This window comes from Phyllobates terribilis, unplaced genomic scaffold, assembly GCF_046119375.1.
Source record: "Phyllobates terribilis strain yellow unplaced genomic scaffold, ASM4611937v1 Scaffold_3__8_contigs__length_932513732, whole genome shotgun sequence".
NCBI classification, from domain to species: domain Eukaryota; kingdom Metazoa; phylum Chordata; class Amphibia; order Anura; family Dendrobatidae; genus Phyllobates; species Phyllobates terribilis.
This window is the reverse complement of record NW_027362763.1, coordinates 46,448,994-46,467,444: the sequence shown is the minus strand read 5'-3', so window position 1 is coordinate 46,467,444 and position 18,451 is coordinate 46,448,994. Positions and strand designations below refer to the sequence as shown.

Sequence of the window (18,451 nt, the reverse complement as noted above, 5' to 3'; positions counted from 1 at the left end):
CCCCATTATAGTATCAGTGCCCCCATTATAGTCACAGTGCCCCCATTATAGTCACAGTGCCCCCATTATAGTCACAGTGCCCCCATTATAGTCACAGTGGCCCCATTATAGTCACAGTACCCCCATTATAGTCACAGTGCCCATATCATAGTTCAAGTGCCCCCATTATAGTCACAGTGCCCCCATTATAGTCACAGTGCCCCATTATAGTCACAGTGGCTCCATTATAGTCACAGTGGCCCCATTATAGTCACAGTGCCCCCATTATAGTCACAGTGCCCCCATTATAGTCACAGTGGCCCCATTATAGTCACAGTGCCCCATTATAGTCACAGTGCCCATATCATAGTTCAAGTGCCCCCATTATAGTTACAGTGCCCCCATTATAGTCTCAGTGCCCCCATTATAGTCACAGTGGCCCCATTATAGTCACAGTGCCCCCATTATAGTCACAGTGCCCATATCATAGTTCAAGTGCCCCCATTATAGTCACAGTGCCCCATTATAGTCACAGTGGCTCCATTATAGTCACAGTGCCCCCATTATAGTCACAGTGCCCCCATTATAGTCACAGTGCCCCCATTATAGTCACAGTGGCCCCATTATAGTCACAGTGCCCCCATTATAGTCACAGTGCCCCCATTATAGTCACAGTGGCCCCATTATAGTCACAGTACCCCCATTATAGTCACAGTGCCCATAGTTCATTATAGTCACAGTGGCCCCATTATAGTCACAGTGGCTCCATTATAGTCACAGTGCCCCCATTATAGTCACAGTGCCCCCATTATAGTCACAGTGGCCCCATTATAGTCACAGTGCCCCATTATAGTCACAGTGCCCATATCATAGTTCAAGTGTCCCCATTATAGTCACAGTGTCCCCATTATAGTCACAGTGCCCCCATTATAGTCTCAGTGGCCCCATTATAGTCACAGTGGCCCCATTATAGTCACAGTGGCCCCATTATAGTCACAGTGCCCCCATTATAGTCACAGTGGCCCCATTATAGTCACAGTGTCCCCATTATAGTCACAGTGCCCCCATTATAGTCTCAGTGGCCCCATTATAGTCACAGTGGCCCCATTATAGTCACAGTGGCCCCATTATAGTCACAGTGCCCCATTATAGTCACAGTGGCCCCATTATAGTCACAGTGGCCCCATTATAGTCACAGTGCCCCCATTATAGTCACAGTGCCCCCATTATAGTCACAGTGGCCCCATTATAGTCACAGTGCCCCATTATAGTCACAGTGGCCCCATTATAGTCACAGTGGCCCCATTATAGTCACAGTGCCCCCATTATAGTCACAGTGGCCCCATTATAGTCACAGTGCCCCATTATAGTCACAGTGCCCCATTATAGTCACAGTGCCCATATCATAGTTCAAGTGCCCCCATTATAGTCTCAGTGCCCCCATTATAGTCTCAGTGCCCCCATTATAGTCACAGTGGCCCCATTATAGTCACAGTGCCCCCATTATAGTCACAGTGCCCATATCATAGTTCAAGTGCCCCCATTATAGTCACAGTGCTCCATTATAGTCACAGTGCCCCCATTATAGTCACAGTGCCCCCATTATAGTCACAGTGCCCCCATTATAGTCACAGTGGCCCCATTATAGTCACAGTGCCCCCATTATAGTCACAGTGGCCCCATTATAGTCACAGTACCCCCATTATAGTCACAGTGCCCATAGTTCATTATAGTCACAGTGGCCCCATTATAGTCACAGTGGCTCCATTATAGTCACAGTGGCCCCATTATAGTCACAGTGCCCCCATTATAGTCACAGTGGCCCCATTATAGTCACAGTGCCCCATTATAGTCACAGTGCCCATATCATAGTTCAAGTGTCCCCATTATAGTCACAGTGTCCCCATTATAGTCACAGTGCCCCCATTATAGTCTCAGTGGCCCCATTATAGTCACAGTGGCCCCATTATAGTCACAGTGGCCCCATTATAGTCACAGTGCCCCCATTATAGTCACAGTGGCCCCATTATAGTCACAGTGGCCCCATTATAGTCACAGTGTCCCCATTATAGTCACAGTGCCCCCATTATAGTCTCAGTGGCCCCATTATAGTCACAGTGGCCCCATTATAGTCACAGTGCCCCCATTATAGTCACAGTGCCCATATCATAGTTCAAGTGCCCCCATTATAGTCACAGTGGCTCCATTATAGTCACAGTGGCCCCATTATAGTCACAGTGCCCCATTATAGTATCAGTGCCCCCAATATAGCCGCAGTGCCCCCATTATAGTCACAGTGCCCCATTATAGTATCAGTGCCCCCATTATAGTCACAGTGCCCCCATTATAGTCACAGTGCCCCCATTATAGTCACAGTGCCCCCATTATAGTCACAGTGCCCATATCATAGTTCAAGTGCCCCCATTATAGTCACAGTGCCCCCATTATAGTCACAGTGCCCCATTATAGTCACAGTGGCTCCATTATAGTCACAGTGGCCCCATTATAGTCACAGTGCCCCCATTATAGTCACAGTGCCCCCATTATAGTCACAGTGGCCCCATTATAGTCACAGTGGCCCCATTATAGTCACAGTGCCCCATTATAGTCACAGTGCCCATATCATAGTTCAAGTGCCCCCATTATAGTCACAGTGCCCCCATTATAGTCTCAGTGCCCCCATTATAGTCACAGTGGCCCCATTATAGTCACAGTGCCCCCATTATAGTCACAGTGCCCATATCATAGTTCAAGTGCCCCCATTATAGTCACAGTGCCCCATTATAGTCACAGTGGCCCCATTATAGTCACAGTGGCCCCCATTATAGTCACAGTGGCCCCCATTATAGTCACAGTGCCCCCATTATAGTCACAGTGCCCCCATTATAGTCACAGTGCCCATATCATAGTTCAAGTGCCCCCATTATAGTCACAGTGCCCCATTATAGTATCAGTGCCCCCAATATAGTCTCAGTGCCCCTATTATAGTCACAGTGCCCCATTATAGTATCAGTGCCCCCATTATAGTCACAGTGCCCCATTATAGTATCAGTGCCCCCATTATAGTCACAATGCCCCCATTATAGTCATAGTGCCCCTATATAAGTTGCAGTGCCCCCCGTTATAGTCCTAGTGCCACAATCTAGACCCAGGTCCCTCAGTAACGTCAGTGTAGTCCCTGCGCCCCGTGACCCCTCGGCAGCACCTCGCCGGCCCCCTGCCCTGTTATCGCCCCTCTCTGGCTCTCATGGGATTTATCGTTACACGTCCCTATGACAGGTCCTCACAGACGAGCGCGGACGTAGGAGCCCGGTTGTGGCCGCGGTGGTCTCTGCACCATTATCTCCTCCATGTTGTCTCTGTCGCTGACATCACTGGACGATTGTGGTCCATTTCACTTCTTACAAAAACTGATTGCCCATAGATCACACAGGACCCCGTTAAGATATGGCAGAATTCTGGCGTAACCGTACCAGTCTGGGGGGGGTGGGGGATCTTGTGCCCCCTGTGAGGGTCCGGCTCCCATTAACATGTTCGGATTTCCCTGGGCAAGTCATAATAGAACAGTGAGGAATTGCCATTCATGCAATTGTCCAGAATCCAGCGCAGACGGATGGGGCTTTATCCCCGTAATATGTGACTGTAACCAGACGGTGACCGTGTTTTTCTGCAGCTGAGGAACGACTACATGCAGCAGTACGCCACCAAGGTCAGCGAGGGCATGGCGCTGCAGCTCGGGTGTCTGGAGCTCAGGTACCGAGGAACTGCGGCGGGAGAAAGGCGCCAAAATATCAATTCCCTTATTCTCTACAGCTGTCGACTTTGTTAGAAAGTTATTAAAATATGACTCCACTCTATTTGCTGAACATGGACATCCCCTTTAACCAAGACAGGGGCCCTTTAAATTTAGCATACGGTCCTTGGAGCACATGACTAGGACTGATATATATCTATATATATATATATATATATCTCTCGCCTTAAAGTATGCAAATTAGCTAATACAGAAAACTTGCCACTGCCACCTAGTGGCTCCTTGCAACATAACCGGAGATGTTTTCGAAGCTAGATGCCCATTTGCAGACAATTGAATAAAAACAATGGAGATTAATATTCAGAGATAGCAAGTGAGTGGAGATCTTGAAAAAAAAAAAAGAAGCTATAATGAAATGATACAGAAGGAATATTAGGAAATAACTTTATTTATAAAAAAAAAAAGAAATACAGTAGATTTTGTTGTATTTTGCTGCCATCTAGAGGGCAAGTGGTGAATTGCACGCAGGATTAAACATTTTCTTGTCTTTTAGGCGATTCTACAAAGACATGCCTCAGAACGCCCTGGAGAAAAGATCAAATTTTGACTTCTTAGAGTAAGCAGAGATGCTGTAGGACAGATATTATTAGTAGATGTACGGGCCGGGGGGCTTCCGTTGTTTATGCTGTGGCTTTTTCTGCTTTTGTTTTGAACTTTTTTCTTTCCAAAAAGCATTAAAAAAAAAAAAAAAGCTCCACGGATGTGGTGTCAATGTACTTTCTTTATGAACTGTGTCTCATCTGCACTTCCTGCAGCGGCGACCACAATGAGCGCACATTCCTATTATTGGGGAACAAGCTGGAAGTTTCATCATGAATTCTGTTCCTGCCGCTGGAAATTTTTGTTATAGCAATTTTTTTTTTTATTATTTAATTTTATTTTATTTTTGTTAAACCATAAAGGCAATTTCAAAATCAGCATTGAGAACACGGCAAAAAATAAAGAAAACCTGCAAAAAAAAAAATGGGAACCTAAAAAAAAAGTAACAAAAGAAGGAAAATAGCTAAAAAAAAAGAGAAACAACAATAAAGGTCATGAGTTGTTCTAATTTTTTTTTTTTAAAAAAGATAGTTTCTGTAATATTTCCTTTTTTTTATTGTTTTTATTCGTCAGACTCAAATTTGTGTCATCAGAGAAGTCACAACCAAGAGATAAGAATATCTAAAAAAAGAAAATAGAAATTATTATCTTTATTTTATTATATTATTTATTTAGATTCTTATTTAATCTATAAGATATAAAAAAGGGAAAAAAGAAAATATAACTTTTTAAAAAATGTTATTGTTATTTATTAAATTATAGCTTATTTATATTTAATTCAATTATTTTATTCTATAATGTAAAGGGATAAGATATAAAATAAATAAGAAGTAATTGAATATGGTATCATATCAAATAAATATGTCAATTCTAATATATGTACAGTAAATGTGATATAATTTAGAATAAATTAATAGATTACAATCTAAATTAATATAGCAGAGTACCTACCATAAAGTCAGGTCAGTGGAGGAAGGAGACTGACCTGCTGTCTTGACACTATCATAGTGGTTACCTGCAGCCACCACCAGGGGGAGCTCCTGGCATACAGATGTATACAGACAACTCACTGAGCTCAGTATTAGCTGAGCATGCTCCTTTACACATATATTATGAAATTATATAGTATGGAACAGGCTTTAGGTTCATTCCTCATGTATGGAGAATCAGCTGACACCTGTCTCTAACAGTAGTGATTGGAGTTAGCTCTGATTGCTGCTGTTTAACAACTTAAAAAGGGCCTTTCACCACTTAAACTTTCTACATCATGATAAAGTATCTGAAAATCTAAATAAAACGTAGATATTATTCTTTTATTCCTCATCTCCATTGTGGAAATATTGACTCGTAAAGTTTATAGGCTAATTTCCACTATAAACGAAGGGGGCATTAGCAGAGATTCTTCTCTGGGGGCGTGTTCTTTTCCTCCTGTATGATGATATCCAATCATATGCGGGGAGGGGAAAAAGAACACGCCCCCAGAGAAGGTCAAAACCGGCTTACTGTGCGTGATGTGGTGAGACTGATGTGTCTAATCAGGTAACACAGATCTGACTGCTGGGGGGAGGAGAGCAGAGTGGTGGGTCTGCTCCAATGCCAATCATCCCCCCCACCTACGACTCAATTACAAGATGCTGCTATATTCTCTACTGAAGGTCCCCACCGCTGCACTATGGATCCTGGTGTAACAATGTAGTGTTGAAGTATATAGTACAAACAATGAAGCAATCGCAGGTTCAAGTTCCCTAAGGGGACTAAAAAAATAAGTAAAAAGTAGTAAAAAATATGTATAAAAAAAATAAATTAAAGTTCGACTCTACTTCTTTTTCCAAAATAAAGATAAAGAAATGTAAAAAAAAAAAAAACAGCAAAAAATACATATTTGGTATCGCCATGTCCAGAAAAGTCAGATCTAGAAAAATCTAAAATTATTTAACCCATGAAGTAAATGCCATAAAAAAAAATTAAAAAAAAGATGACAAAATTTCAAATTTTTTCAAAGTTTTAAAGTCTTTATAACTCCCCCAAAAATGTAATACAAAGCGATCAAAACATTGTATATGTCCAAAAAAAACCCAGCTCCATCAATGGAAGAATAATAGAAGTTACAAAAAAAATGGTAACACAAAACCAGACAGAAAAATAAGAAAGGGCTGGAGGATGAAGAGGAGGAAAAAACAAAAATGCAGAACTGGCCTGGACGAATGGGGGGTTAAAGGATCGGTTGTACATTTGGGTGGGGGGCTCAATCTAAGTTTTGATATTCTGTATTTTCCTTTTCAGGAAAGAAGTTGGACTGGACCTTTTTTTCCCTAAACAAATGCAAGAAAGTCTAAAGGTAAAATATTTGTCAAACGCAGAAAAAAGTTAGGAACTTGGGGAATATACCTTGATAGGCGGGAGTTTTCAGAAATCCCCCCACAGTCATCTATATTGTTTTTATCCGTATTTTCTATGTGTAGCCCAAGCAGTTCCGGAAGATGATCCAGCAGACGTTCCAGCAGTACGGGTCCCTGCGGGAGGAGGAGTGCATCATGCGTTTCCTGAACACCCTCTCCAGCTTCACCTCCATCGATCAAGAGACCTACAGATGTGAACTTGCGGTGAGGCCTTCCATTACTGTAGTAATCTTCTCCCCCGGAGACCCTGGAAGTCCCAGCAGTTTACTGTGGAGGACTATACGTTACACAAAGAGTTAGTGGGCACTGTAATTCTACATTTGACCTCTGGGGGCAGCGTACACTTGCAGTAGCTTCATCCACAGCTGATCACTGGTGGTCAAGGCAGTGACAACTTTTTTTGTCAGGAGAACCATGTAGGACCTAATTTTAAAGAAACGCTATTCCTTAAATTTCGATACACCGATATTTGGTTTCCCAAAATTTTAGTGAACTTTGTGGATGTTAAAATAAGCCCCAGAGGGTTCTCCAAGGTGATTGAGTATTGGTAGAAGGAGATGGTGCCTCTTCAAGGACACATTAAATTGATTAATGATTGTTTCTTCCCTCTTTAGCAAGGATGGAGTATCACCGTGGACCTGGTCATAGGACCGAAGGGGATACGACAACTCACCACCAAGGACTCCAAGGTGAGTGGCGGCTCCTGCTTTCTAAAGAACTGACCGAGTGGATTGTCGGGTGTCTCGTTGCGTTTGACAATACGGGGGCTACCACTTACTGCATCCCTGAGTGGTTTACAGGTCAGGAACCCAGGACCAGTGAGGTTTAGCAGCCCAGGTGGTGCCCAATGGTTTCATGCCCTAGTTTCTTATGTTCAAATGGTTTGTGGTTTGGTTCACACTTCACACTTGGTTTTTGATCCAATCCCAGATGTCAAATGGACCAAATAGTTGGTGCCTAAAGGTTTGTTGTCCCAGATGATCCCTGGTGTCGAGTGGTTTGGCAAACAGAGAAGTTGACTGGTACGTAGTGGTTGGCTGTTGCGTATGATCAATGGTGTCCATTAGCTTGGTGATAAAGGCATTCTATAGTGTCCAGTGGTTGGGTGCCTTAAATGGTCTCTGGTGTCCAGTGGTTTGACAGACAAAATAATATCTGCTGCCTAGTGTCCTGCGTCCCTGATAGTCCTAGGTGTTCAGTGGGTGAATTGGCACTGGTGTCTAGTGGTTGGGCATTCCAGATGGTACTTGGAGTCTTGCAGCTTTGTGCAAAGAAAGTCTTTCGACTATTGTTTGGGTGTCCCAGATGGTCCTCATTAGTATCCAGTAGTTTGGTGGTGACGCACTCTCCGATGTCATGTGGTTGGGTGACACATCGTATTGTCCTTGGTGTCCAGTGAATTGATGAAAGGCAGTGTCTAGTGGTTCAGTCTCTCAGATATTCGCTGGTTAGAAGTGGATTGTTGGTGAACATGTTGGCCGGTGTCTCATGTTTGGTTGTCATCGTCTGTTCCAAGTGTTCAGTAACTTGATGGTTGGACACTCTCCAGTATGATGAGATTGCTGTCCTTGGTAATTAGTGGATTTTTAGCAAAAACAGTGTCTTGTGTCTGTTGGTTGAGTCTCCTTATTATTCCCAGGTATCTGGTGTCTCGGTTTTATGACATCTTCTTGTGTTGGGTGTCTCAGGTGGTCCCCATTGGATTGATGTCAACAGAATTTTCTGGTGTCTAGTGGTTGAGAGTCACAAATTGTTTAAAGTGTTTTATGTTTTGCAAGGAGAAACTTACTCTGCTTTTTTGAAAGTTCTCTACCATACAAGGAGCAATCAGTGATGTATTTCCCCATATCTACAAAGCAAAAAAGTGGAATCAATCACTCTGTGCCTGGTTCTGTGCCTGGTTCTATGCCTGGTTCTGTGCCTGGTTCTGTGCCTGGTTCTGTGCCTTGTTCTGTGCCTTGTTCTGTGCCTTGTTCTGTGCCTTATTCTGTGCTTTGTTCTGTTCCTTGTTCTGTTTCTTGTTCTGTTCCTTGTTCTGTGCCTTGTTCTGTGCCTTGTTCTGTGCTTTGTTCTGTTTCTTGTTCTGTTCCTTGTTCTGTTCCTTGTTCTGTGCCTTGTTCTGTGCCTTATTCTGTGCTTTGTTCTGTTTCTTGTCCTGTTCCTTGTTCTGTTCCTTGTTCTGTGCCTTATTCTGTGCTTTGTTCTGTTTCTTGTTCTGTTCCTTGTTCTGTTTCTTGTTCTGTTCCTTGTTCTGTGCCTTATTCTGTGCTTTGCTCTGTTCCTTGTTCTGTTCCTTGTTCTGTTCCTTGTTATGTGCCTGGTTCTGTGCCTGGTTCTGTGCCTGGTTCTGTGCCCAGTCAATACTCTTGTACTCGGCAGCAGTCCTGGGTATTGTGCTAATGATCAATGTGATATTCATTGCCTCTTCTCTGTCTCTGTAGCCCACATGCTTTGCCGAGTTCAAACAGATTAAATCTATCAAGTGTTCATTACTGGAGGACGGACGGGCACTGCTGCTATTGGGGATATCTGGCGCCCCACAGGTAAACTCTTGAGCTAATAGATACTTCTGGTTGTTGAAATTCTACCACTCCCAGCATGCTCAGTTTGTCCATTTTGATGCTTTAGTGGCCTCTAGTGGTCATCTTTCCATACTTCATCATAAATATACGTGAATCTGGTTCTGCTGCACAGACCAAGATAAGCAGCTTTCACACAGTGACAAAGTAAAAAGGATAGTCACATGAGACACAGCATGGACCGAGATTATCAGAGGGTGGTCTAGGGATGTTACTGACCGGTATACCTGTCTCGAGCTGTCCCTTTCAATGAGTTGTACTCTATGTATCAAGATAGGCAGATTTCACACTGGAAGAAGCATAGGGAAGAGTATAGTCTTCTGAGACAGAGCATGGACTGGTATTATCGATAGGTGGTCTATTGATATTACTGAAAATTCGTAGACTTGTCTGGAACTTCCCTAGTCATCAAGTTGTACTGCATGCGTCAAGATAGGCAGCTTTCACACTTTGACAAAATAAAGAGGACAGTCACTTGAGAAAGAGATTGATTCAGGATTGTCATAGGGTGGACATGTGATGTTACTGAAAATTGATAGACCAGTCTGGAGCATGTCCCATTAATTAAGTTGCACTGCTTGTACCACGATAGGAAGCTTTCACACTGGCAATAGCAAAAGGAAAAGAACAGTTGTCTAAAAAAGAGCATGGGACAGAATTATTGGAGAATGGTCTGGTGATACTACTGAATATGGCTAGACCGGTCTGGGACTGTCCCATTCATCAAGTTGTACTGCATGCATCAAGATAGGCAGCTTTCACACTTCCAGTAGTAAAGGGGAAATGATAGTTGTCTGAGATAGAGCAAGAGCTGTGGTTATCGGTGGGTGGTCTGGTGATATTATTGACCATTTGTACACCTTTTGGGAACTATCTAGTTATAGACAAGTTCTACTATATTATACTGCATTCGTCAAGATAGGCAGCTTTCACATTAGCAGTAGTAAAGGTAAAATGATAGTAGTCTGAGACAGAAGAAGGGCAGGGGTTATCGGAGGGTGGTCTGGTGATATTACTGACCCTTAGTAGACCTCTTGCAAACTGTCAAGTTCCAGACAAGTCTACTGTTGTACTGTATTATACTGCATGCGTCAAGATAAGCAGCTTTCACACTGGTAGTAGAAAAAGGATCAGCAGCTTGTAAAGATCATGTGTAGGGTTATCTGGGGTTTTTCTGGAAAGATGAGTAGCCATATCCAATTCCAGACTCAATGGGGCTGAGGTGCAATACCGAATGCAGCCTGTGGACAAGTGTGGCGCTGTTTTTGGAAAAAGTGCTAATTATTTTAACTATCTTGCATTATTGTATTATATTGTAATATCTTTGTGATTTTTAAGCCATTGGCTATCAAGACGTCGTCGTTGGCGGTGGCGGAAAACATGGCCGACCTTATCGATGGATACTGCCGGCTGCAGAACGAATCTCAGGAATCTCTCATTGTCTATCCTGGGAAAGGTGAATATACATTGTAACCTCTGCCCTTCCGTCTGTTATAATGATAGACTATAAAAGATCTAGGGGCATTGTCATCGAGTCGCAAAGGGCTCTGACCAGGAGGCGACTAAACCCTCCGCACCCCTTATAAACCCTCCGCACCCCTTATAAAGCCTCCGCACCCCTTATAAAGCCTCCGCACACCTTATAAACGCTCCACACCCCTTATAAATCCTCCGCACCCCTTACAAACCCTCCGCACCCCTTATAAACCCTCCGCACCCCTTATAAAGCCTCCGCACACCTTATAAATGCTCCACACCCCTTATAAACCCTCCGCACCCTTTACAAACCCTCCGCACCACTTATAAACCCTCCGCACCCTTTACAAACCCTCTGCACCCCTTATAAACCCTCTGCACCCCTTACAAACCCTCTGCACCCCTTATAAACCCTCCGCACCCCTTACAAACCCTCTGCACCCCTTATAAACCCTCTGCACCCCTTATAAACCCTCCGCACCCCTTACAAACCCTCCGCACCCCTTATAAACCCTCCGCACCCCTTACAAACCCTCTGCACCCCTTATAAACCCTCCGCACCCCTTACAAACCCTCCGCACCCCTTACAAACCCTCCGCACACCTTACAAACCCTCCGCACCCCTTATAAACCCTCCGCACACCTTATAAACCCTCCGCACCCCTTATAAAGCCTCCGCACCCCTTACAAACCCTCTGCACCCCTTACAAACCCTCCGCACCCCTTATAAACCCTCCGCACCCCTTATAAACCCTCCGCACCCCTTACAAACCCTCCGCACCCCTTATAAACCCTCCGCACCCCTTATAAACCCTCCGCACCCCTTATAAACCCTCCGCACCCCTTATAAACCCTCCGCACCCCTTATAAACGCTCCTCACCCCTTATAAACGCTCCGCACCCCTTACAAACCCTCCGCACACCTTATAAACCCTCCGCACCCCTTATAAACCCTCCGCACCCCTTATAAACCCTCCGCACCCCTTATAAACGCTCCTCACCCCTTATAAACCCTCCGCACCCCTTATAAACCCTCCGCACCCCTTACAAACCCTCTGCACCCCTTATAAACCCTCTGCACCCCTTATAAACCCTCCGCACCCCTTATAAACCCTCCGCACCCCTTATAAACCCTCCTCACCCCTTATAAACGCTCCGCACCCCTTACAAACCCTCCGCACACCTTACAAACCCTCCGCACACCTTATAAACCCTCCGCACCCCTTATAAAGCCTCCGCACCCCTTATAAATGCTCCTCACCCCTTATAAACCCTCCGCACCCCTTATAAACCCTCCGCACCCCTTACAAACCCTCTGCACCCCTTATAAACCCTCCGCACCCCTTACAAACCCTCCGCACCCCTTATAAACCCTCCGCACCCCTTATAAACCCTCCGCACACCTTATAAACCCTTCGCACCCCTTACAAACCCTCCGCACCCCTTATAAACCCTCCACACCCCTTATAGCCACTACACCCTTCTAACACATTAGGTATATCAGGCCATGGCCCATATTATGAGCTGAGCTTATTACGTCATTAATGTTATAATATTATGAATAAATTGGATTTTATAATATTTTATATCACAGAAAACGACAAACGCATCAGTCTGCCTCGAATTCCAACCGAGTAAGTAAAACTGCCACTTCAAACTTTTTTTTTACTTAGATACATGAAGATTACATACATACAGTTACATAGAAGATTACATACATTACATAGTTATATTTTTCCAATTTATCAAGTTCTATGGTGCATGTAATTCTTAAATTCATCCTGCAGGTGGCAGCAGAATACAAGAAAAACTTTTTTTTTTAGCTACTTTTTTTATACTGAGTTTTCTTCTTTCCTCGGAACGAATTGTTCCAATATCTTCTATTCCAGCTAGAAGAATACAATTAGGGCATGATAGTATTGTGCTAGGTAACAATATAATGGGTAATAATAATACAGTGATAGGTTTGTGAAAAGCAGTTACAGCATGTTTCCCATTTATGCAGATGTAGCTTATTCAGTGTGCAACAAAGTTTTGCAACTTTCTGATAGACTTTATGCTTCAGTTCTTCGCTTTTTCCCAGCTCGTTAATGGAAAAAATTATATTTTTTTGTGAGTTTATAAAAACTGCTGCAAAATATCTAGTAAGTTATATTTTGCTATAAACTGTAGAGATAGCAGCAAAAAAAAAATAAAATGAGTGAATTACTTCTGAGTACTCGCAGTCACCACTAGAGGGAGCTGCCAGTGTACACAATAAAATCAATAGTAATTCATTATGCGGGAGCTCCCTCTAGTGGTTGGTACAGGTAGTTGTTGTTTTTTTCACTTTATATATGAGATTTGCAGCTTTGTATTAGAAAATAAAAGAGCTCAAACCATTGGAGAGATATATTCAGATAATAATCAGAAGTTTAGACCTAGAAAAGAACGTAATCAACTAAAGTTCCTCATTTCTGCTCCCAGGGACGTACCAGACAGGAACTCGAGGCTGGAAGAAGGGAGCAGCTTCGGTGAGTTTTTTGCATATTTACGGCTTCCTGTAGTTCACTAATAATATAATAAATGTTCATTTGTCTGATAAATACGTCTCCCCCTCTAGAGTCTGATATATACGCCGAAATACCGGAGGAGGCGGAGCAGAAGTCGGCAGGTGCGTCCCCTACATTATACAATGTTGTGAGCTTAAAGGGAAACTCCATTCATAATAATAATCCAACGATCAAGGGACCATCCATGAGATAGCCCGAAATGATGTGCCTGATCGTAACTATCGACATGGACTGCACCCGCCTCGGATGCTCACCAGGCGTAAATGGGACTCCTGTCTACAGTGGTGCTTGAAAGTTTGTGAACTCTTCAGAAGTTTCCTTAATCTTCAGAAATTTGACCCAAATCTACATCAGATTTTCCCACAAGTCCTAAAAGTAGATAAAGAACCGAATCAAACAAACGAGTCAAAAACATCAGACTTTTTTTTTTCTTATTGAGGAAAATGCTCCAATATCACATGTCTGAGTGGCAGAAGTATGTGAACCCTTCGCTCTCAGTATCTGCTGTGACCTCTTATTCGGCAGTGACTGCAGATAAACGTTCTCTGGTAATTGCTGATTATTCCTGCACATCGGATGGAGGGATTTTAGCCCTTTCTTCGTTATAAAACCCCTTCTCCGGTTATGTTGGTGATTTTCCCCCGTCGGCTCCTTCCACAACACTTCTATAGGATTAGGGTCAGGACTGTGACTCGGCCGTTCCAGACCTTCACCTTTATCCTTCTGTAACCTTTATGTTGAATGATTTGTGTCCTTGGATCGTTGTCTTGCTCCATGACCCATCTTCTCATGAGATTCTGCTCATGGACGGACGTCTGGATATTTTCCATTAGAATTTGCTGGTAAAATTCAGAATTCATTGTTCCATCACTGGTCCTGGTGCAGAAAAACATCCCAAACCCTCATACTACTACCACCACCACCACCGTGATCACAGATGTAGGAGGCTCTAGTATTTTTCTTTCTCCAAACATAATACTTCTCATTTAAACCAAAAAGATCCATTTTGGTCTCATTCATGCACAATATTTATTCCAGTCGCCTTCTGGCTTGTTCCTGTAATCTTTAGCAAAGTGCAGATGGGCAGAAATGTTCTTTTTGGAGAGCAGAGGCTTTCTCCTTACTATTCTGCCGTGCACACCATTGTTATTCTGTGTCCTACTCATGAACACTAACATTATCTAATGGAAGAGAGGCCTTTAGTTGCTTAGAGGTTTCCTTGGGTTCCTTTGTGATCTCACAGACTATTATACGCCTTTCTCTTGGTAATGATCTTTGCATGTTGTCCACTCCTGGGGAGGGTTTGTTATTCTGTGTCTTCCTGATGGTGGACTCATGAACACTAACATTATCTAATATGAGAGAGGCCTTTAGTTGCTTAGAGATTTGCTTTGGTTCCTTTGTGACCTCACACACCATTATATGCCTTGCTCTTGGGAGTGATCTTTGTGGGGCTCCCACTCCAGGGGAGGGTAATAATCGTCCTGAATTTTCTCCATTTGTTCACAAGCTTTCTGACTGTGGATTGGTGAAGTCCAAACTCTTTACAGATGGTTTTTAACCTTTTCTATCCTAATGAGAATCAACAACTCTTCTAGTGTCCTCTGAAATCTCCTTTGTTCCTGCTATGATACACTTCAGACATGTTGTGAAGAATTGACTTTGATAGATCCTTGTTCTTTAAATAAAACAGGTATCCCACTCACACCTGATTGTCATCCCATTGATTGAAAACACCGGAATCCAACTTCATCTTCACATTATCTGCTAATCCTTCATGTTCACTCACAGACGTGATATTTGCTGCTCGCTGATATGATATTGGATCCTTTTTCCTAGATAAAATAAAAATATTTGTGACCTGTGAAGAATATTCCAGAATAATCACATGTGCCCTGGTTGTCAGGTCTCCAGGCACAGTGTAATCTGACCCGCAGCTATAAGAGAGGAGGGAGGGGGGCTTCACTAGGAGTGTCTCTTGGCAGCTGTGAGCTGAGCTGACAGGAAGGGCCCCCTGTAGTGATCACTAACACGTGCTCTTTTGTTAAGGTACTTTATTTCAATACCGAGTTGTGGAAGAACTATATGTCCCAGCTCTTCACAAAATGGATTTTCTAGCTCAGGGGGAGATAGCAGATGCAAGACTGCATTCCAGCCCAATCTAGCATGTAGGGACGAGGAGATACACATCCTAGCCTTTTGGAACCTCCTAGGACCAGTGTGTTTGGTCTCAACACATAGCAGCCTAGCTGGATCCAATGACTCCAGAACCAGCTCCCTAGGGGCACCCAGTAAGGAATTGTAGCCCATTTTGGTTTCGGGAGATGGTAGCAAGCTTAGACCAGGGGGGTGGAGAGTTAGGTCCAGCCCTGGGAGTAACCCAGAGAGTTTAAAAGCTCCTGCAGGTCTCCTCCCACCTGTCTTTTCCTGTGGGAGCTTGTGCCATCAAGATGTGTGGGAGAAGTCCACCAACCAAGTGAGGGCCCACAACCTCCCCCATGTGGCCGCCCATCCTCCGAGCTAGGCTTTCCATCTAAACTGGTAACTGTCTTTAAGATCTGCTTATAATTGTTGTACTATGCTACTATGCTGTTGTATTTGTAACTCTGACCACTGTATATGTATAACCCTTGTATATGTATATAGTGTATTGTTTAGTGAGCCCTTATGGCGATTAAATATATAATTTAATCTTGGGCTGTTCTTTTATGTTGACCCCCGAACCTTACGTCTGTTGTTCGGTCCAACGAACACGCTACTGGGCTGCTTTCTAGCCCGATATAAGTCTGTTATATCAAATAGAGACTGGTGGCAGCTCTACCTGGCCAACAAGGCTCTGCTTCACTGGAGTAGTGAAAGAGCCTCTCAGCCTGTCAGGTGTGTGAGTGAGTGTGGGGCCACGTCAGTGACTGAGTGGACCACCTTTTCTCGCTCCCTGGTGCCTCTCTGTACCTGTGTGGACCGGAGGTGACTGTGTAGAACTGTACCAATCTGACCTTACGCTTCCTTAAGGGGATGCGGAACGTCACGCTGGTGCTAAGGGTAGATCCGTATCACGTGCTCCGTCTGGCGTAGTGTGACGTCAGGCGGGTGGCGGGGTGTGGATCCACCCCAAGAAGCGTCAACAGAGGGATTCTGCAGGGCCCCCCTGGTGTTGTTTCTTCACATGACCCATTTGTTTTTTTTTACATATCTTCTTTCAGGACATGTGTGAAAATAGAATGTAGTTTTTAGGTCAAGCTTATATAAAAATATGGAAAAATTCTAAAGGATTCACAAACTTTCGAGCACCTTTGTGTTGAGAACAGGTCGTCCGACCAATGGCCTCAGGTGGGAAAATGAATGGAGAGATGATGATCACATGTGCACAATTCACCATTCACTTCTATGTGAGTTACAAAAACCTACCCGCACTGCCATAGAAGCTAACAGAGAGAGGGTCAGGGGACTGCCGTTCTTCTTACAGGACACAAGTGTCAGAGGTGGGAATTATCCTTTAATTTAGCATGGAAGATGTAACCCGCAGCCCTATGTCAGTGCTAAACTCAGCTCTGCTTCATTAACCCATTCCTGCCCCAGAATGTACTTTTACGTTATAGAGCAAGTGTGGGTGTAAGATGCGGGCACAGGAGCTGTGGACACAGCCGGCATCTGCCTCTAACAGTAGGGATCAGAGAAACCTCCAATCTTGGCTGTTTAATCAATTAAATACCACTTCTAATCTCTGACAGAGGCATTTAAATGGTTGCAGTTGCGACGTCAGTACAGGTCCCATTGTTTGCCCTTTGATCACAGCAAGGTGCTGATGACCCATGACAGCTCCAGACTCCGCCATCTTTGAGCTCCTGTAAGCCCAGCTGCGGGCAAGAATTCATAGGGGACTGGGATTTCCCTGATGATCAAACAATTTACAGGTTCAAGTGTCCTGAAGAGGGTAAAAAAAAAATTAATTAAAAAAAGTATAAAAAAAAAATTTGAATGCCCATTTTTTTTTTTCCCTCATCCAAAAAAAAAAGCAAGAAATAAGCCTGTTCAGAATTGCCGCATCCGTAAAAGTCTGAACTATCAAAATCTAAAGTTATTTATTCTGTACGGTAAACTGCAAGAAGAAAATAGAAACCGAAAAGAAAAATTGTGAAGCCAAATTTTGCCATTTTTTCGGTCGCTGCACCTCCCACCAAAAATGCAATAAAAAGCAACCAAAAAATACTATATGTACCCAAAATAAAAACTACCGCCCGGCACTAAACAAAAACAAGCCCTGATAAAGCTCAATCGATTGAAAAATGAAAAAAAAAAAAAAGTTGTGGGTCTCAAAAAATGGCGACGTGGGCAAATATTTCTTTTTTACAAAGTTCAAAAAATAATAAAATACTGAAATTATAGATATATAGAAAAAGATACAAGTTTAGAATCGCTGTAATTGTACCGTTCCGGAGAATCGTTTTTCTGGATGATTTTTTTTTATTGCACATTGAACGCTGTGATAACGAAACCCCCCCCCCCCCCCAAAAAAAAAACAATGATGAAATTTCATTGCGCCGAACTTGGATCTTTTTTCCCCATTTTTCGGGACATTGTATGGTAAAATGAACCATTAAAAATTACATCTCGCCCTGCAAAATAACAAAAACCATCATCCGGGGACGGAAAAATAATGAAAGTAATAAAATAAAATAATAAAAATATGATGGTTCTTGGAACAAGAGGAGTAAAAAATAACGTGCAAAAATGAAAAATTTGGAATAAACGTTCTGACCTCTCACCCAGATGTTGCGTTTCTTTCCCTTACAGGTCTCCGCTACACCATGAGCCGCAGCGACGTTGTGCTGGGGAGGATTCTCGGGGAAGGCTTTTTCGGAGAAGTCTATGATGGAGTGTATAAGAATGAGGTGCATACATGATCGCGGGGGGACCATAAGTGATCCACAGCGGGACGACTAGTGGTCTTCAACTCTCCAGCGGGTGCACAAACTTCAATGCTGTTGGGCATGTTGGGAGTTGATGTTTTGCACCCAGGGGGGGACCATAGGGTGGGGGCTTCCGGTCATCTTTATAGTGCATGTGTTACGGTTAGCACCTTTGGCGCCATCGCTCCATTTTTGGCGGCAG

At 43.5% G+C, this 18,451-nt stretch overlaps 1 protein-coding gene across 7 annotated transcripts in view; it reads left to right on the top strand.

The window, feature by feature from the left end:
- The window catches only part of PTK2B (protein tyrosine kinase 2 beta), a 288,178-nt gene that overhangs the window by 171,414 nt on the left and 98,313 nt on the right, over nucleotides 1-18,451 (top strand). For all 7 annotated transcript variants that reach the window (XM_073673841.1, XM_073673842.1, XM_073673840.1 and 4 more), the window contains 11 exons: nucleotides 3,653-3,732; nucleotides 4,287-4,349; nucleotides 6,617-6,671; nucleotides 6,796-6,936; nucleotides 7,347-7,421; nucleotides 9,174-9,275; nucleotides 10,650-10,767; nucleotides 12,382-12,421; nucleotides 13,254-13,300; nucleotides 13,390-13,440; nucleotides 18,134-18,231. In XM_073673841.1, coding sequence (XP_073529942.1) covers nucleotides 3,653-3,732; nucleotides 4,287-4,349; nucleotides 6,617-6,671; nucleotides 6,796-6,936; nucleotides 7,347-7,421; nucleotides 9,174-9,275; nucleotides 10,650-10,767; nucleotides 12,382-12,421; nucleotides 13,254-13,300; nucleotides 13,390-13,440; nucleotides 18,134-18,231 — 870 coding nt within the window. The remainder of the gene's footprint in view (nucleotides 1-3,652; nucleotides 3,733-4,286; nucleotides 4,350-6,616; nucleotides 6,672-6,795; nucleotides 6,937-7,346; nucleotides 7,422-9,173; nucleotides 9,276-10,649; nucleotides 10,768-12,381; nucleotides 12,422-13,253; nucleotides 13,301-13,389; nucleotides 13,441-18,133; nucleotides 18,232-18,451) is intronic.